The 19,143-nt window shown below is 44.3% G+C and overlaps 1 protein-coding gene and 1 long non-coding RNA gene across 2 annotated transcripts in view; one reads left to right on the top strand and one right to left on the bottom strand.

The window, feature by feature from the left end:
• The first annotated feature begins 292 nt into the window (after positions 1-292).
• TXLNB (taxilin beta) overlaps positions 293-19,143 on the top strand; it is a 29,379-nt gene continuing 10,528 nt past the window's right edge. The window contains exons 1-5 of the mRNA XM_005435799.3: positions 293-695; positions 2,607-2,698; positions 7,584-7,754; positions 14,042-14,236; positions 15,948-16,067. Of these exons, the coding sequence (XP_005435856.2) occupies positions 293-695; positions 2,607-2,698; positions 7,584-7,754; positions 14,042-14,236; positions 15,948-16,067 (981 nt within the window). The remainder of the gene's footprint in view (positions 696-2,606; positions 2,699-7,583; positions 7,755-14,041; positions 14,237-15,947; positions 16,068-19,143) is intronic.
• LOC114014970 (uncharacterized) overlaps positions 3,399-19,143 on the bottom strand; it is a 42,698-nt gene continuing 26,953 nt past the window's right edge. The window contains exons 2-3 of the long non-coding RNA XR_003558688.2: positions 9,842-9,966; positions 3,399-7,206 (exon numbers count right to left, since the gene is read on the bottom strand). This is a non-coding gene — a long non-coding RNA (uncharacterized LOC114014970). The remainder of the gene's footprint in view (positions 7,207-9,841; positions 9,967-19,143) is intronic.

Below are 19,143 nucleotides of genomic sequence, written 5' to 3' on the forward strand. Positions count from 1 at the left end.
GTGTGTTATCGCTGGAATGGGAATAAGAGGGTTTGATTTTTAAGTATTAGATTTGGGCAGGCTTTTGCTCTTGGAAAGTATATAATTTGCTTTTCTCCCTGCAGGCAAATCACCTTGGTTGTTTATTTAAGTGTGACATATTTATCAAGCCAGAGCTGACGGATGAGCTGCCTCCCAAATTCCACACAAAATCACTCATGTGCTGGCCGAGCTTTGGGAACAGTTAGATGACTAATTCCATGTGCTTTTAAATTAACCCTCCATTTGTTTGCTGTCAGGCACGGCACCAGGCATGGAGAACGAGCAGTCTCCCACCTTGCCTGGGCAGGACATCCAGGGGCAGAGCGGGGACAAACCTGCCCCTGGCTCACAGCCCCCTGCTCCAGCCCCCACGGAGCAGCCCAGCGCCTGGCCCGAAGCAGCCGTGTGTGACATCTCAGAGGAGCTGAGCCGGCAGCTGGAGGACATTATTAAAACCTACGGGTCTGCTGTGAGCCTGATGGAGAAGGAAAGCACCACTACTGGAACCGACAGCCCTGAGAAGGGAGAGCCAGGCAGCGTGGAGGATGTGGAGTATGAAGATGCGAATGAGGAGAGTGAGAAAGAGAAGCTGGCTCCTGGGGATTCTTCCAGAGCAAAGGAGCTCAGCAGCAGCAAGGAACAAAAGCTGGAGAAGAAAATCCTGAAAGGACTAGGCAAGTATTTGCATACTTACACACGCTTTCCGTGAACAGAAGTAAAAAATCCCTGGTCTGTGCCCTTTCCCATGTTAAGCCTCTGCTGTGGGATCTCTAGTTACCACTGAAAATTACGTGACTGTTACAACTTCTCTCTAATGGATCTTTATTTTCAGCAATTACCCAACAGATACACACAGGCTGTATCAGGTATTAGTCCTTTTAAAAATACAAAAGCTTAGGATTGTATCACACAGTTCTGACGTACTATTGGGCTGCCCAGACTAGTTAGCCAAAGTTGTGAGTCTGACAACACACTGCACAAAGCTGCTTCCTAAACAAAGGAAAACCTGGCTGCTCATTTGTGCCTCAGTAATTTTTTTCTTCCCTTGCTTCCTCAGGTATGACTTCTCACTGGTCGTAACGGTCTTAATGGTGCTACCGTGTGGCACGGGAATCTGCAGAACAAATTCACTCTGACGCCCAGGTTATCTTTCTTCTAGCAGACCTCTGGACTCATCACAAACTCTATGAAATAAGCCAACACGCTTATTTGCTCTAAGCACAGGGCTTACAGAGCACCTCGGCTATGGCAGGGCTCTGCGAGCCGAGCTAGAAAGAAGTCTCAGCGAGTTTTTTAAAGTGTGTCCTTTCTGCTGGGCAGCCACTAGAGAGCAATGTAGTCACATCCCAGCCCAGCAACCCTGTAATTTATTTCCCTTCCCACATTTAACCGCCGCCAGCCTTGGAAGCCTCTCCTTTGCGTGAGAACCCGAACCCAGCCGCAGACTGTATAGAAAAATCACTGCAGGACGTTCTTACCAGGCAATGGACTAAGCATAGGACAGAGCACGGATTTTTTCCATAAGTTCTTTGTATGTCCGGAAGAAAGTTCCTCAGTTTCTATGGCCTTGGCTTTGGTGTGGTTATTGGTACTTCTCCAAGACCAGTGAAAACACTACCAAAGCACAGTTCTCAAGCTGCACTTGCAACAGTTTTCATTCCAGGATTTGATTTTAGCTCTCTTCAACTTATTTACGCTGGTGCTGTAGAGATAACTTAGCGTGAGATAGTGTATTTTCTCCACAGGCAGTACTCCTGGACTGCATTAGACTTGAAGTAGAAAAGGTCCAGCAAATTTGCTGGAAAGAGGAGCATTTGGAAAAGCATGGCCAACCTCCTGGCACCACACCCATCCTTATCTCCAGGGCCATATTATATTTGATGAACAAGCAGTGTTCAAGCTTCAGCTCATACTCAGGGCTGAAATGAATACCAAGAAGTAACAGAAGAGAAGCAATACATAAATGGCTATGCAGTGATTTAGCAATGCATGCTCAGATAGTTATTAGACTGTCCCTGGTATCCTGACTCTCTTCACCAAGTCAGGGAAGTGATTTACACCACTATCATATAGCCCAGACCTGGCTGGCAGTTGCTGCTCTCTGTTTCCATTCACACCACAGCCACCGTACCTAACTTAATCTTCCTTATGTCTAGTATGGGTTGAGCAGCACAGGAGCTGTGTGCACCAGCTTTGACCAGTTTTCACCTGCGAAGAGATCTGGTTTCTGAGCCTTCAGGCTCCAGGCCCTTTCCAACCTGTTTCAGTCAAATGTGCCGTATACGTGACCCAGTCACGTTACAAAAGCATTAAATGAAAATCACATTATACAGGACAAAAGTATTTTGCTTTTGCTAGAAGACAGCACATTACTGAGGTCTGAAATGGAGGGAAATTCAAGCATGTTTGTTCTTATGGGAAGAAGAAAAACTCAGAAATTCATAGCAAAAGTTATTCCTTTCCTTCCAAAATGCCTCATTTCTCCCTGAGTTTTTACAGATGCATGCATCAACCAGCCAATTTCATAATAGTACATCAGCTACAAACTACCTCTACCACCAAATCTCTGCTTCTTCTTTTTTAAGGGAAGGAAGCCACTCTACTGATGCAAAGCTTGAACAAGATGAATACTCCAGAGGAGAAGCTGGACCTGTTATTTAAGAAGTATGCTGAGCTGGTTAGTACAGCACTGGTTCTTTTCTGTGCAAACTGTCCACACGGGAAGGTATAAAAAACATATGCCATGCAGCATGGTCAAGCCTCATATAGTAGTCGTGTCTGTTCTGTTAAGTGAATCCCAAAACAACTGTTAGGGTCAAATAATCAATTATGGGTGAAAAGGAGAAAAACAGTAAAGAGCAAGGAAAACAAACTGGGCTTTGAGTTGCTGATGAGGCAGAATATTTGTACTTAAAGGTGAATCTACCAAACTGACCCACACTGGAGGCCAGTGCCTAGGCTCCTGCCTTCACCTTCTGCAAACAGTTTTGCATACTTCTGTATGTGGGTATTGCTTTAAAGTACATATCAGTGATTTAATGTGGTGGGTTAAGCTTGTCTGGACACAAAATGCCCACCAAAAGCCACTCTGTCACTCCAAAAAATATAACCAAAGGCTCGTGAGTCAAGAGAAGTGCAGGGAGAGATCACTCAGTGATTACCATCATGGGCAAAACAAGCTCAAAAATTTAATTTAATACCAATCAAATCAGAGTAGGATGATGAGAAATAAAACCAAAACGTCAAAACACCTTCCCCCACCCTTTCCTTCTTCCCAGCTTAACTTCACTCCCCATTTTCTCTCCCCCCTCCCCACCAGCGGTGCAGGGGACGGGGAATGGGGCTGCAGTCAGTCCATCACACGCTGTCTCTGGGGCAGGAGGCTCCTCACACTCTGCCCTGCTCCAGCCTGGGGTCCCTCCCACAGGGGACAGTCCCCCACGAACTCCTCCAACGTGAGCCCTTCCCGTGGGCTGCAGTTCTTCATGAACTGCTCCAGCGTGGGGTCCCCCCGATGGGGTGCCGTCCTTCAGGCACAGACTGCTCCAGGGTGGGTTCCCCACGGGGTCACAAGCCCTGCCAGGACCCTGCTCCAGCTGGGCTCCTCTCTCCACGGGTCCAGAGGTCCTGCCAGGACCCTGCTCCAGCATGGGCTTCCCATGGGTCACAGCCTCCTTTGGGCATCCCCCTGCTCCAGCGTGGGGTCCCCCATGGGCTGCAGGTGGCTATCTGCTCCACCGTTAACCTCCATGGGCTGCAGGGGCACAGCCTGGCCCACCATGGCCTTCACCAGGGGCTGCAGGGGAACCCCTGCTCCGGCGCCTGGAGCACCTCCTGCCCCTCCTGCCCCGGCCTGGCTGGCTGCAGTGCTGCTGCTCGCACCTGTTCTCACTCCTCTCTTCTCTGGCTGCAATTGCCATTGCACAGGTTTTGCCCCATCTTAAATATGTTATCGCAGAGGCGCTACCACCATCGCTGATGGGCTCAGCCTTGGCCAACAGTAGGGTCCCTCTTGGAGCCAGCCAGCATGGGCTCCATCGGACACAGAGCAAGCTTCTAGCAGCTTCTGACAGAAGCCACCCCTGTAGCGCCCCCACTACCAAAACTTTGACACAAAAAACCAAATACATTTGATCAAAATGAAAATAATACAGGGCTTAGTATAAAATGTTAGGAAGCAGAAAATCATAAAATAGAGAACTGAGGCTAATTGTGAAAGAAACCACAACACAGTGATATGTAAAGTCAAAGCCCCTGCCACCATAATGTCACCCCTGTAACACTGTCACCAGTCTGACTCAGTTCTTTCCACACTTCAGATGGGTTATTTTCAGATCAAGTTTTTTCTTCTAAGTAGTTAAAGGGCTGTATGGCCATAAGCTGTGGAAATCTTACAAATGAAAAGGCTGCAGCATTTTACAGCTTGTGGAGTGCTGAAAAATGTGCCAAGCAGAACATTGACTTTGTAATTGGTTTTACGCACAGATGTGTCCATGTCTCATCATAATGTGAAGTTCAGTTTTCCCTTTTTTCATGTAAAATCCTCTGATTTCATAAATTGGACTCAGGCTGTTTATGGTTTAGCTCATGCTTAAAGGGACTTCATGCCCACGGATTAACTGAAGTAGGTCTTCTTTTTCCTCTATACTGTACTCTCCACTGCATTCAAACATCACTGGAGCACTGTACGGAACAGGGGCCGTATTGCCAGTAACCCATGCAGGAGAAAGGTGCTAAAAGCAAAAATACTGAGCATTGGTTTTTGACATCTCGTGCAATGTCACTAAAATAAATTGCTTAATAAACACAGCTAAAAGTTTACTGGAGAAAGTCTTCCACTGCTCACTCAGCACGGCTGTGGGCTGTAGTGTGATTAATCACTTCTCAGCACTCAGCTGTAATGGTTACCACTCTGTCTGCTCCCTCTTGCCCATCCCCATCACACACTTTAGGCCACTTCTTGCTTTTGTTGAGTTGTTTTCCAGCCAAATCCATCCCCTGGTCTGGTGAACCATGTGGTGACAAAATACTTGCTGCAGCACAGCTCAGGGGAAGGTGCAGCCATGCACCAGGCTGAGCTGGGTGCTGGCAGTGGCTTCAGCTGCATTAGGTGGTGTGCTGCTGGCTGTGGCTTAAAAGGCTGCCCATACTGGGGGACCCTATGCAGCACCAGCGCTTCCCCACAGCCACCCAGCTACATGCTATTTGACTGTTAGTACATGCCCTGGCACAGCCTAAAGCGACAGGTACCCCAGAAAATGGAAGGCATCAGGAAGAGCACGGGCTGGTGCGAAGGAAGCCATGCCTACAGGGACAGGGAAGCAAGGGAGTGCAGCCATTTGGGCACAAGTTTTGCCGTGCTACTTGCCATCAGAGAGCGTTTTATCCACTAATACTGCTGTAGGCAGAGTGGCCGGAGTTAGTAAAGCAGACTGTGCTTTATCTGCCTACAACCAGCTGTTGCAGAATTGATTGTGACCATCTTGTTTTCAGAGGTCCTGAGGGTCTCGCAAGTGCTGGGTGCAAGAACTACACATTAATAAATAAACATGAGTGTTGTCATTGTCTGCAGTGGGGTCAAGATAAAACTTTTTTCCTTAATCAAGAGTTTATCTCTGTAAGTCAGCATTCCAAAATCAGAATTCCTTTTATTTCCAGTTAATTTTAGCTAACATTTCATTAATTATTCTTAAACATTTATCATTGGCAGCCTTTTTGTCATTCCCATTTACCAGTGAATTCCCTTCTTCAGTGCAAAAGTAACACCATGTCTTAGACATTCCTGAGAACTTTGAAATGCAAGTTTCTAGTTCAAGTTATTTTTATGGGGGAAAAAAAAAGAGAAAAAAATGCTTGGAAGACTTCTCATGTCACGATTAAGACCTATTTTATTCTAAGCCCCCTATCTTGAGCACAGCTTGAGTGAATCATCTAAAATTTGGATAAATCATTATCTGCTTAGCACAGGCTGCACATGCAAAACATGAAGGTTCTTTTAACCTTTTTTTGTGTATTAAAACGGAAGGGGCCAAAATCAAGCTTATAAAGGAAAACAAATCTCAGCCTTAATTACAGAGAGGCTATTTTTTCCTTAAATACTAAAAAAATTATTTCAACTAGTGCAGCTTGATTAGATGCAAAAGCCCCTATTCTGATTGACAGGGGTAAAAACACAATACACATGCTGAAAGTTGGGCATAAACTATAAATATACTCCAAGCTGGTGATTGCATTGTTTCGTGGTATGCCTAGCTGCGATTTGGTTGATAATACACAGAACTCTGTACTGTAAGCATAAATTACAGAACATCTGCAGAAAACAGATCCTCGGGCAGAGAAAGTGTAAAATATGATGCCTGTTGACTGTTTTGTTTGAGCTGCACATCATTCCCCTGCACTCACAGACTTTCCCTGTCATACTGGGCTTAATAATTAATACTAGTGGTACCAGATTATTAGATAACGTAATCTTAATAGCAACTGCTATTATTAAGGTTTGCACATTGCAGCTCATGTGCTGCTGTTTTTCAACCAGAAAACATCTGGACTTCTGAAATACCTCGCAATGTATGCACGCCTGTAGTACAGCGAGGAGGGCTGCTGTGTGTTGGAACAGGAGATGAAATCTTTGAAAGCTTCAGAGGTGAAATGCTTCTTTGACATGACTGTTACAGTGTTAATTTGCAGTTCAGGAAATTTTTTCAAAGCAAGCAGTAATAGGCACGTGTCAGAAGAAATGAACAGCCTGTGCAGGGACTGCTGTTAGCAATTCTGTTGCTGCCCCTCATCCCCCCTCCAAATATACCCTCCTCCCCACCAGCCCGCTAGGGAAGGCAGGAGCCATGCACCCACAGGAACAGCATGTTCCCAAGTAAGCATCAGGGACTGTCCGTGTTTTCTTCAGCAATTACGCGGAGCCAAAGAGCCCAAAAGAGGTTTGATTCACCACAACCCACTCCTGTTGATGACAGGACCTCCAGAAACACAACGGACGGATGCTCCCTCGTCCACCCACGACCAAGAGGAGCGTGGCTAAAGGAAGTGCCCACACATCATTTTGGGGAACTCTTCCCTGAAGAGCATTCTCCTTCATCAGCAGCAAAGCCCCCACACAGACGGTATCTCTGGTCTCCAGCACCTCTTTTGCTGCTGTTTTTTCCAGCTGGCTCTTGGGTATCTAGGAAGCTGCAAAGTAGAATGAACAACTACTGCATTATCTCATGATCTGGAGAAATCTCACCGCATAAAGCACTACCAGCTGCTGCAGTTCCTAACACTGAAATAAAAATGAAAACCTCACAGCCATCCTTCAAAGAAATTCAAACCAAAGAAGGAAAGGCTGAAATGGTGTGGCAAGAGTATTAAAAATTATGTTCACCCACTCACACGTGGGACTGTTGCAGTGAGCAGGCGTGGGACTCCCTCCAGGTCACTCACTCCTCTCTCATTAGTCCTGATAAATACAAAACATTTCCTAGGAGGCTGAGGAAGTACGAAGACTTTCCCAAAACCAAAAGAGTTCATTTTCTTTTCTTTCCTGTATCACTTTATTTCCCACCCAGCTCGAAGAACATCGTGCCGAGCAGAAAAAGCTCAAGTACCTGCAGAAGAGGCAGGCCCAGATCACCAAGGAGAAGGACCAGCTGCAGAGCGAGCACAGCCGAGCCATCCTCGCCCGCAGCAAGCTCGAGAGTCTGTGCCGGGAGCTCCAGAGGCACAACAAAAACCTCAAGGTGAGTAAAGCGGTGGCTTTATCAAGTTACCCGGCAGTGGGGGGGAAGAAGATGCTGATGGTTTCCCACCTTGCTCTAGTAACCAGATCAAAGAGGCATTTGCAACTGCACGTGCAATATATAGTCACATGTACACTCTAGTCTTGAGGACTGTCACGCCTTTATTCCTCGTTTGGAAATATCCAAGCAGTTTTGGACATTTAGTTTGCCCACACTACCCATAAGCCCTCCTTGCATAATCAGGGAGCTCAGCACAGAGAAAACCAGTGATGCTAACAGACCAGGTCTCTGAGTCTGCAGATGCAAATGTGTGTGTGTGGACAGAGTAGTAGGAACACCAGCTTTGCTCCAGGGGACTCACAGAAGGCTGGCAGGCGTTTTCATGTAATTTGAGCACTTGGGCATTTTCAAGTGATCTGTGAGGGGTAGTCAGTCAGGACATCTGCTTCAGGACATCAAACCTCCAAACAGGAAGAATGCCAACCTGTTTGTGGAAGTAATTTGGATTACTAGAATCAGTTCTAAAAGGAAATTTTCAGGAGTGTCAAAAGTTTGGGATCCATATGCCATGTCTGCCTATTGCTTGGTACATCACACCATTTAAATGTGAAATTTATAATATGATTATGTTTCTTGAAAAATGTTAGCTTCAAGAAGTATATTTCTGTTGTGATCTTCCTTTTTGCAAGTACATGTTAGTGATGCTTGGTGGTATTATACAAAAAGCCTCTGCTTTGATCTATTAAAAATCCTTCTTTATGGGGATATAGCTATGTATAGAATTACACGTATCAATTGTCAGCAGCATGAATTTCACCTGATATAATCTCTATTACAGTTGTAATGGATTTTCACTCATTTCCACCAGCTCAGGAGTGGGCCTTCAGGGTCTAGCTCTGACTTTCATTGTACATTGGTAAGAATACAGCTGGGAGGGGGAACAGCCACGTATACACTCAAACTAGTGCGCTAGTAGAAGGACGAAAGCAGTTTAACAGATAGGAAAACTAGAAGCAAAACTCTGTGCTCAGTTATAGTAGCACAATACTGATTGTGCCGATTACAGTTGTGCCTGTCAGTTGTACTGGACCGGAGCTGTACCTTGACATTGATCCACACTGATTTACCAGACAGTCTTTGGGCAAAATCTTTCAACAGAAATACAAGCCTTTAAGGTGATTTAAGAGTACAGTGTACAGTGCTTTGCATAGACTTAACTGAGTTTTCTAAAGAAATTGTTATCAGTGGAAACTGGGGTATAGAGAAAAAGTAATTATATTTGGAAAAGGTTTTGTTGAATTCCTCACATGATTTCCCAGCTACCATATGCTTACTAATCTCACTAGTAAACAGCATGATTTCTCTTTTCTCTTTGCATATGAATACTTCATCTTTACATTTAGGAAAGTCCACTTGTTTGACTGTTTTACTTTGGGACTATGTCTTCTAAATAAACCTATCAGTTTTTATCGTGCACCTATGCAAGGTGAGCCAGGAAAGGTACCCAAGCTGATCTGGTAGTAGGAAGAAGTTTTCAAATTTTGCCCGCTTCTTTCAAGAATCAGAGACCTTTTAAGAAACCCAGAATACTAGTTTTCCTCTGTTAAGTGTGCTTTCAGCATAAAACCCTCGAAGTTAAATAAGACAGTAAGACAAAATACACTTGCAGAATGAATGAGAATTAAACAAAGGCATTCCATATCTTTATCTGGTTTTGTCTCTCTAGGAACTTTAACACAGTTCTTGGAATATTTGCATTTAAGCTTTAGCTCCTGGAGATCTGTGATTCTCCGGAATCTCATCTTCTGTTTATTTAAATGAGTGCAATTTTATTTCGCTTATGACTGTACTGAGAGGGCCCAAAACAGGAGAATCCACCAAATGTTATTTTTAAAATCTCCTGCTTAAGTAATTTTTATTTTGGTTTTGGCAGGACAGAGAAGCTGATTCATAATTTTTTAGCACTTGGGATTAGCACTTCTGATTACGTTCCAAAGCGTGGAAAATAGAAACTGTAGGAGATTGTGTCATTTCAATAGCAAAGGAGAAACCTGGCCTGTCCAGATCATGAATCTCCTCTGACTTACCGTGTGGTATGTTATATGCACATCACGTCATGTAAATGTCATCTTCACTCATCTGGTGTGTGGAATTCCCATTAATTGGAGATCAGTGCAGCCAAGTGGTGATGAATATGCAATGTGGAGCAGCGCTGAAAATCGACAGGGCAGATCAGAGAAGAAAAATTTCTGGTTAGTATTGGACACTGGCCTCAAAATCTGACTTACTTACAGTCCAGCTATTCAGATTATTTCCTTGCAGTTATACTTCACAGCAGAAAACAGATGTTTAATTCTCCATCCAAAAAAAGCAGAATAAATGTTCGTGAAATAGCAGGTTGTGTTCCCACTGCAATAGAGAGTAGCTCTGCTAAGACCAATAGCAACTCATTTCTCTGCATGGTGTTTGTGTTCTGCCAATTATCTGACAGTTTGGTGGCCACTTAGCATCTTGTAGTGATGAACATCTCAGATCCCTTGTCCTTCCTGCTACTGGCCATTAAGCAGTGACTTTCATACAAATGTCACAGAAGTCAGCAGCTTCAAGTATGGGCTCAGCTCCAAACTGGCTCAGGCTGTGGTGCCTGGGGATGAAGAGAACGGTTCATTGAAAACGAGGAGTCCATGCTCGTATTGCCTCAGCTGATACGACTTCAGCAAACCAACAGTCTTCTTGCGTTGCCTCAGAGAGGCATGAAGACCAGAGACAATCCTGCCCTTCTATTTGCAAATTGTCTCACATTCCAGTGATAAATCCCAAATGGCAAAATATCCTTGTCTTAATTTTACAAGGTTTTATTAAATGCATTCTTACATTTTTAGCAGTAAAACACAAGAATGATAGCAGTATTGCAGCAGGACACAAGAATATATCTTTGACAAGGTAGATAGGGAGCACAAAGCTAAGAAAGTGCAGAGGAAAGGGAACAATAGTTTATGGATGGACTTCAGCCTTCCACAACTGGAAATCTAAAAAGAATTTACAACGCTTTATTTTTCTCACTAAAACCGAACACTTAATTTAAAAAGTATCAAAAGAATAAGCCCATAGTGAAGCAGATGACAAGGCCAGTTGTGGTTTACATGTTATGGATTCATCATGACGCTGAGAAGTCACCACCCCAAACACCCTCTGCCCCCTGCAACCAAGCAAGACAGGAGCTCTTGCCTCCCCACAGCTACTTCAGCTGCTATAGCAGTAACACAATACAGAAGTCAAGCCTCCAGTCTGGGGAAAAACTTAAAGATCTTACTTTACACTATGGGAAACTTTGAAACGGGAAGGACTAAGGAACCTATTGGAAGAAAGTGCATTTTCTTCGGTCACAGGGACAAGTATAAGCAAAGAATTAGGGCTGTAGCCTCGCGATAATAAAAGCTGGGTGATGCCAATGATCTGGGGTTTGCCAGACTGTGCCTGCCCAGGTGAGGTGGTGAAGGGGAGCCAGCCCCACAGCCCTGCAGCAGAGCTGGCAGGGACGCAGGGCTCTGCTGGTGGCACCGTGGGCTTCCAGCCCTTCCCTGACGCCAGTGCCTCAGCTGTAGGCTTTTACCGCTAGTAAAGGCTCAGATTTAAAGCAGGCACCTCCAAAGACCCATCACGATTCCCATGGTGTTCTCAGTAGCACCTAGAAGCCTCTGAGATTGAAACCGTGTTACCTTAGGGACTGGGCATGAGCCTACCATCAGCTGAGCACTGCCAGTGTCGCAGCCAGCTCCGTGGCACAGCAGAGCACTGAGGCACCGAGGGGTTTGTCCCCTGGCACAGGTGTAACAAATCACTGCCATTTTATGAGGCACCCTGAGGAGCGCTCTGGGACACATCCCGGCCCCCCCTCAGGCAAATATCCTCCTCAAGTATCTTTTTCTCTGAAACAGAAGAGGTCAAGAGAAATACTGTGCCCTGCAACTAAATGCTTCCTGGCTTAGTGTCTTTAACCATGAATCTTTGTATCGTCTCTGCACTCTGTATAATTATTCTACGTCAAAAGAGAGGATGAGCAGGAAATAAGATCCTCTGAGTAACACATGCATAGAGGTGGGGGTTTTTTACATTTGCATAATTGCTACTCTCAGGATGTCTCATTTCACCTTGTAATAGAACTGTTCAGTGTGAAATGCACACAATCCACCAAATTTTTGTTTTATATTCAGCCGAATTTATTACTCCAGAAAGCTTTAACTCACAGCAGTGACATGTTATAACACCATTTGGTCCACTGAAACAATAAAGTATTTTTGAGGAAGGATGTTTTGAAGTCATAGAAATAGGACTCTAGGCATGCGAGTTCAATTTCTCACTCTGACTTCTTGGAGTGAGAGCACCTGCTCATGCTCCTCCCTGCTCAAGGCTGCACCTATACAGTGGAGAACTAAAAGGCATGAGAATTTTTTTAAAACAGTGTATTAGAGGTAAAATGGAGTTCTGACTTGACCAAAACTATCTAGGAGTTCAAGTTAAATTTGGCAAAGTTTTGAACAAAAATGAAAAGGAGGACATTATTTGTAAACATCCCCCTGCAAAGGAAAAATAAATGTTTAGTTTTGGGAATGCTAAAGTGCTTGATTTAAAACACCTTCTGAGTAGAATTTTTTACTTTGGAACAGCATTTCTGTTTTGATATTGCACTAAACGGGATAAGCAAAAATAACTACAAACAGAACACAGCTCAATTTCTGGTCAAGTAAAATGTTTCAGGCTAAATCAAAATCATCCTCACCAATTAAAAAAAATAATTGGAAAGCTTCTCTTTCATCTTGCTGCATATTTTTTGTGGGTCCAATTTCCAACCCCAGTACTGAACAAGGAGCCCGCAAGTCATTTGCCCAGCTCCATCTGAAATTCCTTCTTCCTAAGAGTGAGAGCCCTTCAGGGCTCACGCTTTGTTTTACTCTGTTTGTCAGTACACACACGTGTTCTTGTGTAAAATGCAGAGAGCACAGCAGGGCTTCATGGTGATTTCTGTGCACCATAGTATTATTAGCACTAATGGTTTCAATACTTTCCTCTTGTCATCCAAGGTGTCATCTCTATCACTCACCCGTCAGCAGAAGGACACACATCCCCTGCTTTGAAGAGCAGTTGTCCAAGATCAGGCTTGTGTTGTGCATGCTAAGTAGAAATTGGGTCATTTGATATTCATCTTACTTTAAGAGTAGGGCCTGAATCAACTCCTTTTATGTCACATTTATGATACAAATTATACCTCATTAGAGTCAGCTAAGGCTTTATTCAAGTATATTTATAGAAAATATCCATATGCAGTGTTATCAGAGATTTTTATGTAAATGACTATGCTAGTTGAAGCGTTAATAGAGTATACCATTTGCATGCTGTGGAGTGGGTTCTTAATGTGGTTCTGGCATGATTTGTAACTAGAGCAGATATGGTCCTAGCCACTGTATGTCAGGATTATATTCCCTAAAAGAGCAGACTGCCCTGGAAACAAATGAGTAGGGAATAAAAACAGTCCATATTTCTGGATCCAAAGCAATGAATCCAAATTCTTTCTGCACTGACTTTTATATAAATAAATCCAAAACTGAATTTCAATAATCAGGGGAAAAAAATCCACCTATCTTTCTCCAGGCAAAATTCTGATTTTCTGCTTTGATTCTGTAAGAAACTGTCTACAATCTTTCCTTGATTGCACTACCTAATAAATTAGTGCAAAGGTTGGTGTCATTTAAAAAGTTAGGGAAGCGAAAATAAGGAACTGGGAGGGATTTTACAGAAAGTGATGGATTTCTCTTAAAAATGAAAATCCCAAAGACCATAAACTTAATATGAGCATTCCTAGTTAAAAGGTGGCATTCTAAAGGGTGATTTTTTAAATTCTTTCAAGAAGAATTTCAATAAAAGAGCTTTTGACTACTTCTACTAAATATCTTCTCCCAAAGCAAAAGCTGTGCTGCAGTATCGTGAACGAAGACATGTATGTATGTCCCCTTTTCCAGGCTTGCTTTGATCTGAGACTGCTCCACATCCATCTTTAGAAATGTGAATTCTTAGTTTCCTAATTTTTTCAAGGCCACTGCATAATTTGCTCTGTAAATTTAGAATCATGCCTAATGCTGGAGCAGAGGAAAGCAAGATCTCCAAAGAGGAACACAAACACGTATAATCCTTCAAAGGGAAGCCTTATGCTGCTCTGAAAGAGTATCTTTCTGGAACAGCTTATTATGTGTCTTTCTTACATGACTGCATTCTCTCCCATTTAACAACAGGAGGAAACAATTCAGCGGGCACGGGAGGAAGATGAGAAGAGGAAAGAAATAACTAATCATTTCCAGGGCACACTGAGTGAAATCCAGGCTCAGATCGAGCAGCAAAGCGAGAGGAACATGAAGCTCTGCCAGGAGAACACAGAGCTGGCAGAGAAGCTGAAAAGCATCATCGACCAGTACGAGCTGCGGGAAGAGGTGAGAGCAATGCCCTGGCTGCCCATGGGGATAGGCAGCAAACCCGGCTTCCCAGGGGAAAGCAGAAAGCATTGCCAGCCTGTCCTCCCCGCTGGCTGTCATTCGGGTGTCTCATGGAGGTAACGAAGATAGCCCCGACACACACCTTGCTGTCTGAGCAGGACTATGCACGCAGCAAGCCCACCAGACTCCACAGGGCAATCTCTGCCAGCACCCTGCCTGCAGCACCCACCACTGCCTTGCTGCTGTGGGGAGAGGGACCGAGGCACCCAAGCAGCGAGGTGTGCCAGCTGCCTGCTGAGCTGCCCCTCACAGCTCCCCCAAACCCCTGTGGACCTCCCCCAGCTCCCCTTTCCTGCTTCCCCCCAAGTCCCCACGGAGCAGCTACCAGGTCCCATCATTTTGGACAGCCTGCTCAGCCGGTGACACCAGATACACTTTTGCTCCCTCCAGACACAGGCTGCTGAGAAGGGCTCTAATGTAAATGCCTTGACCCTTCCCCAGAAGCAGAAAATTAAGATGGCAGATAAAGGAGGCCCTTTGCATTGGAATAGATTCCTCTTTGCAGGCACAATGCTTGCCATAAGATCTAGCAGATAATAGATAGATGGGAAATTATTATTTCTGTAAGCATTAAGAGTTGGTCAGAAAATTTTGACGCGAAAAAAAATCCTCCAGTAAAATCCCAGACAACCATGTTTTAAAATTTATTTTATGATGAATGCTAAGAAACATCACAATGGGTCTTTTTATTGTTTCTAAATACGTTTGCTGTGAGCCTCAGTGCAATCAGACAACATTATCATACTGAATAAAACATAAGTAATCTGTCCTTACAACCTGGAATGCCTGATACAATACATGCATTTCCAGATCTGTTGCATCATGTGTGAAATCTGAGTGAAGGAAATGTATGTTCCTGCCTTGTGGTTTCTATGAGAAGAGAATGTAAAGCAGAGGGATGCACTCAGAATATTTGCTCCTGTGAATTTTATCTAAATGAATCAGGAGTGAAGAGCGTATTAGCAACATTTACCTCCTGAAGGTCACCATGGAGCCAGATAGTCTACAGAACAGAGGAGGCCTCTGTTCATCTGGTCTCATCTTCTCCACATCCCCACGCATGTACTTTCACCGGGGCCCTCCAAGCCCACATTGTGCATGTGTGGCTGGAGCCAAGGGGATGTGTGGGGCTTGTATTTACAGAGAGGATGACATGAGCTGTCCGCATGCTCCCAAGTACTACAGGTGCAGTGTGTCTTTACACATTTATCCACACAGTGCCTTAGATCCATTGACCACTTAAAAGATCGAGAGAAGTATGAAGAAAAGTGTGTCCCCTGCGTATTTATTATTGATGAGCAATTATTTAATCTTCAGTTATATTGGATTATACTGATGACTTCATATGTAGACCATAGAACTGGCAAAGATGCTAAGGCTTTTTGATTTATTGCAGAAAAAACCAAAAACAAACCCCAAAAAACCTTAACTAGATAATGTAAACAGGTTTCCCTTCCCATTTAAATTCTGGCGCAGTTTGTTCTTATCAGTGCTGTAGTTTTTTAGTAATTGCAATAGGCTAGGAGTCTTCCTGTTTCACAATATTTTTGTTTTACGAGTGTTCCAGTAGATAGCTGTACATGCATGAGCATGAAGGTCTGTGTACATAATTAAACCTGCACATTCAGCGGAATTTATTTTCTTACAGCACCTTGATAAAATATTTAAGCACAGAGAACTTCAACAGAAACTGGTGGATGCCAAGTTGGAGCAGTCTCAGGAAATGATGAAGGAAGCCGAGGAGCGACATCAAAAAGAAAAGGAATATGTACCTATCCTTCTAATCTGTCTTTTATCTAACTTAAGTCCAAAATGAGCCCTGCATGCTATTTCACCAATATATTGGTTCTTCAGGCACAAGCTGGGATATGGTAGCAGAGACATTTTTATTGTTACTGTCAACGCTTAATGTAAAGGAACAGCCCCTGAAAGGCTGCTTTCATTGGCATTTACACTTTTTGAAGCCAAGTGCAGAGCAGTGGGTTAGAGCACAGACCGTTCTAGCTAACTCACCATTACTACACAGGTGATTTATCATGGCATTGGGTCAGGTGATGCCATTAGCTTTCAAACGGCTCTGATATTTGATACTCCATCTCCCCCCATGATAAATGAGCACATTCAAACAGAAAGGAGAATAAGAACGTGGGATTAACGTGAGGTTGGTGAAGGCTGCTATCCCCCCAGGCTCTGAACCTCCCCAGAGGTCCTTCTGCAGGTCCGTTTTGGCCAGTGGAGGAGGCCACAGGAGCTGCTTGCTGTGACAGAGCTTCCCCTTCTCTTTTGCAGAGGTTCTCCTCCCCACATGGGTCTGCCAGCGTCTCTCTCATGGAGGAAGGGTCTGGGTCCATTTAGCAGCCCCATCTGCTGTTCCTCCCCACCTGGCAGAGGGGACATCTCTGACAGAGGGACAGAGAAGAGCAGCTCCAAGCCAAGCGGGATGTCTTCCGCAGGCACAGCTGGGATGGGAAGGGGGCACTCCTCCGTGGTCTCACACATTTTGTGACTCAATCAGACTAAAATTAATTTTCTCAGGCTGCCTGGTATTTTCACAGCAATCCTCACATCTACAAAGGATTGGAGTTCAACACTGTCACATAGTTCCTCTTCTCAGTGGAGACAGCAGCTGAAGCTGCTCAGGGGGAGTGACAGGCTCTCATCTGCTGGAAGAAAGCTTTATTCTTCACCAGTCACCCAGCTAACTCAGGAGTAGCATGAGAGAGCTCTAAAGATAGTATATTTATCCCCTCCCCATATCTGGAAACAGATACATTAGCCCAAGCATGGCCAAAGTATCATAAAATATGGATGAAAATGTGGGGCTCCAAGGGAAACACAACAAACACCTCTTATCAAAAATTGCCCATAAGAGCATTTATCCTCTTTCTCTGTACTGACCTTGTGGCTGGAACACCTATCCCTGCTCAGCTTTACTCCCAGATGAAGACTGAGGGGGGGAAGAGGAGCTAGGGCTTCTCCATGTGCACATCTGCATGTCACTGCATGACACTTTGTGGTCCAGCTGAGTTACTGTCTTTCGCTGTGAGGCCTGTGTAAAGTCAAACCCCAAAATTTCATTAATTCTTGGCAGATTCAAACCCTAGGAAACATTTCCAAGAAATCCCTTACAACAGCAAAGCAAATCTGGGCTTGCTTTACTGCTGTCACTGGGGGTTTTGCTACTGAGCACCAGATTTCAAATACTGGGGAAAAAAACCCAGATGATGTAAAAGACAGGGCACTGACACTGTGGAAAACTGACACATACGGCCTCGTATCAATGACCTTTCTTGCTGTGCCTCACAGAATAAGAGTTTTGGGGCTGCCTGTTGCCTGTGACTGGCCCTGTTTCTAGCCAAACCTTCTTTGTGTGTTTTATCCAGAACAGATATGCATAGTTTTCACTTATTTTAAAGCAGTGAAAGTCATCACCATCTCCATTTGGGAGTGGGAGATTTTCTTTGTGGCTTTGCTGTATGTGTGACTAGCACCTATGAAATAGCAGGTTTGAAAACAGGCTACAAAGCCTTTAAGCAGTGGGTGTGTAATGACATGCACCATGTACAAGGAATGCTTTTCACACTGTCCAAAGAAACGCTTTAAAACCCTTCCTCTGAGGTAGGCTGCTGCTGTATGGCTAACACCGCCTCAGAGCGAGGTAGATGTCGTTGAAGAACTTAGGTGACTGGCCAGAAGCCATTCAATGAGTCAAGGCACAATTAGCCTGTCAAGATTCATCGCAGGTAGCCCAGCACCCAGAGAGCTGGCCTACACTTGTCTCCCACCTCAATCCTATTGCTGAGCTTTCAGTCCCACCCACCCAGCTATTGTGCTAGTTTCTGTGGGAGTAGTGTATATATATGTATGTATGAAATAACAGTGTTTTTGACGGAGTCCTCTCATTTAGCTGTATCTCTCTCCAGCTCGGTAACGATCAAAGCCAGAGCCTTACTGCATTTCAGCATCCTGCTCCTTGAGGGAACAGCTTTCCGAACCTTTCCCTCCATGCCATTTTTTACATCCCTGTGCATGGCTTTTGCTGCAGGATTTACAAATGTCTTTAAATGAAAATTTTTGTATTCTGTTATCTATTTGATTACTCCTTGAAGGCTCACTTTGATGTCTTCCTAGGCAGTTCTTCCATGTAGGAATCTTTGCCCCTGTACAAAACTTCTTTACCTCACACAAGGAAGATGTCCCCTCCTGCAGCCTCGGTACATCACATCTCAACAGGCAGGTCATCTCATTACTTGCACAATTTGTTCTACAGGTGCAACAAAGAATGCAGTCCCCTCTATAAGCAGCAATGGTTCATACTGTGTGGCCTTCCCAAAGGGTCAACTTGACCTAAGGATCCAATTTTAAGATTATCCTACAACTGGTCAGCTCTACTTGGACTGCTTACCATACCATATATTTTTAGCACTTGTAATGCAAACTTTGATGTGCAATTAATCACAGTTTAAGCCTCCGTGGCTTTCAATATATGACTGGAAGGTATTGATCAGATTTCTACATAATTGGAATTTGCAGAGTCTGGCAGCAAAAAGGGAAGCTTAATTTTCACTAAGCCAGTCCCTAGATCCATGTCATTAAATGGGAATGTATGTTTTTGGGCACTGGTTCTTTTAGTCCTGAGCACGATGTGACTGTCTGGCCCTCCAGCAGCTATCATAGTTCCAATAATACCGTGTGACATCACCACACACCACTGAAGTGCTGCTTTGTAAACACCACATGCAATATTTATTCATTTCTTTACACTTCAGCCTCCTTGTTACCTCTTCATAGCCTATTAATAAATGTATCAGTTCTCCCGATTCATTTTCTCCCAACTTGGTGTT

The sequence above is a fragment of the Falco cherrug genome, chromosome 6 (assembly GCF_023634085.1).
Source record: "Falco cherrug isolate bFalChe1 chromosome 6, bFalChe1.pri, whole genome shotgun sequence".
NCBI classification, from domain to species: domain Eukaryota; kingdom Metazoa; phylum Chordata; class Aves; order Falconiformes; family Falconidae; genus Falco; species Falco cherrug.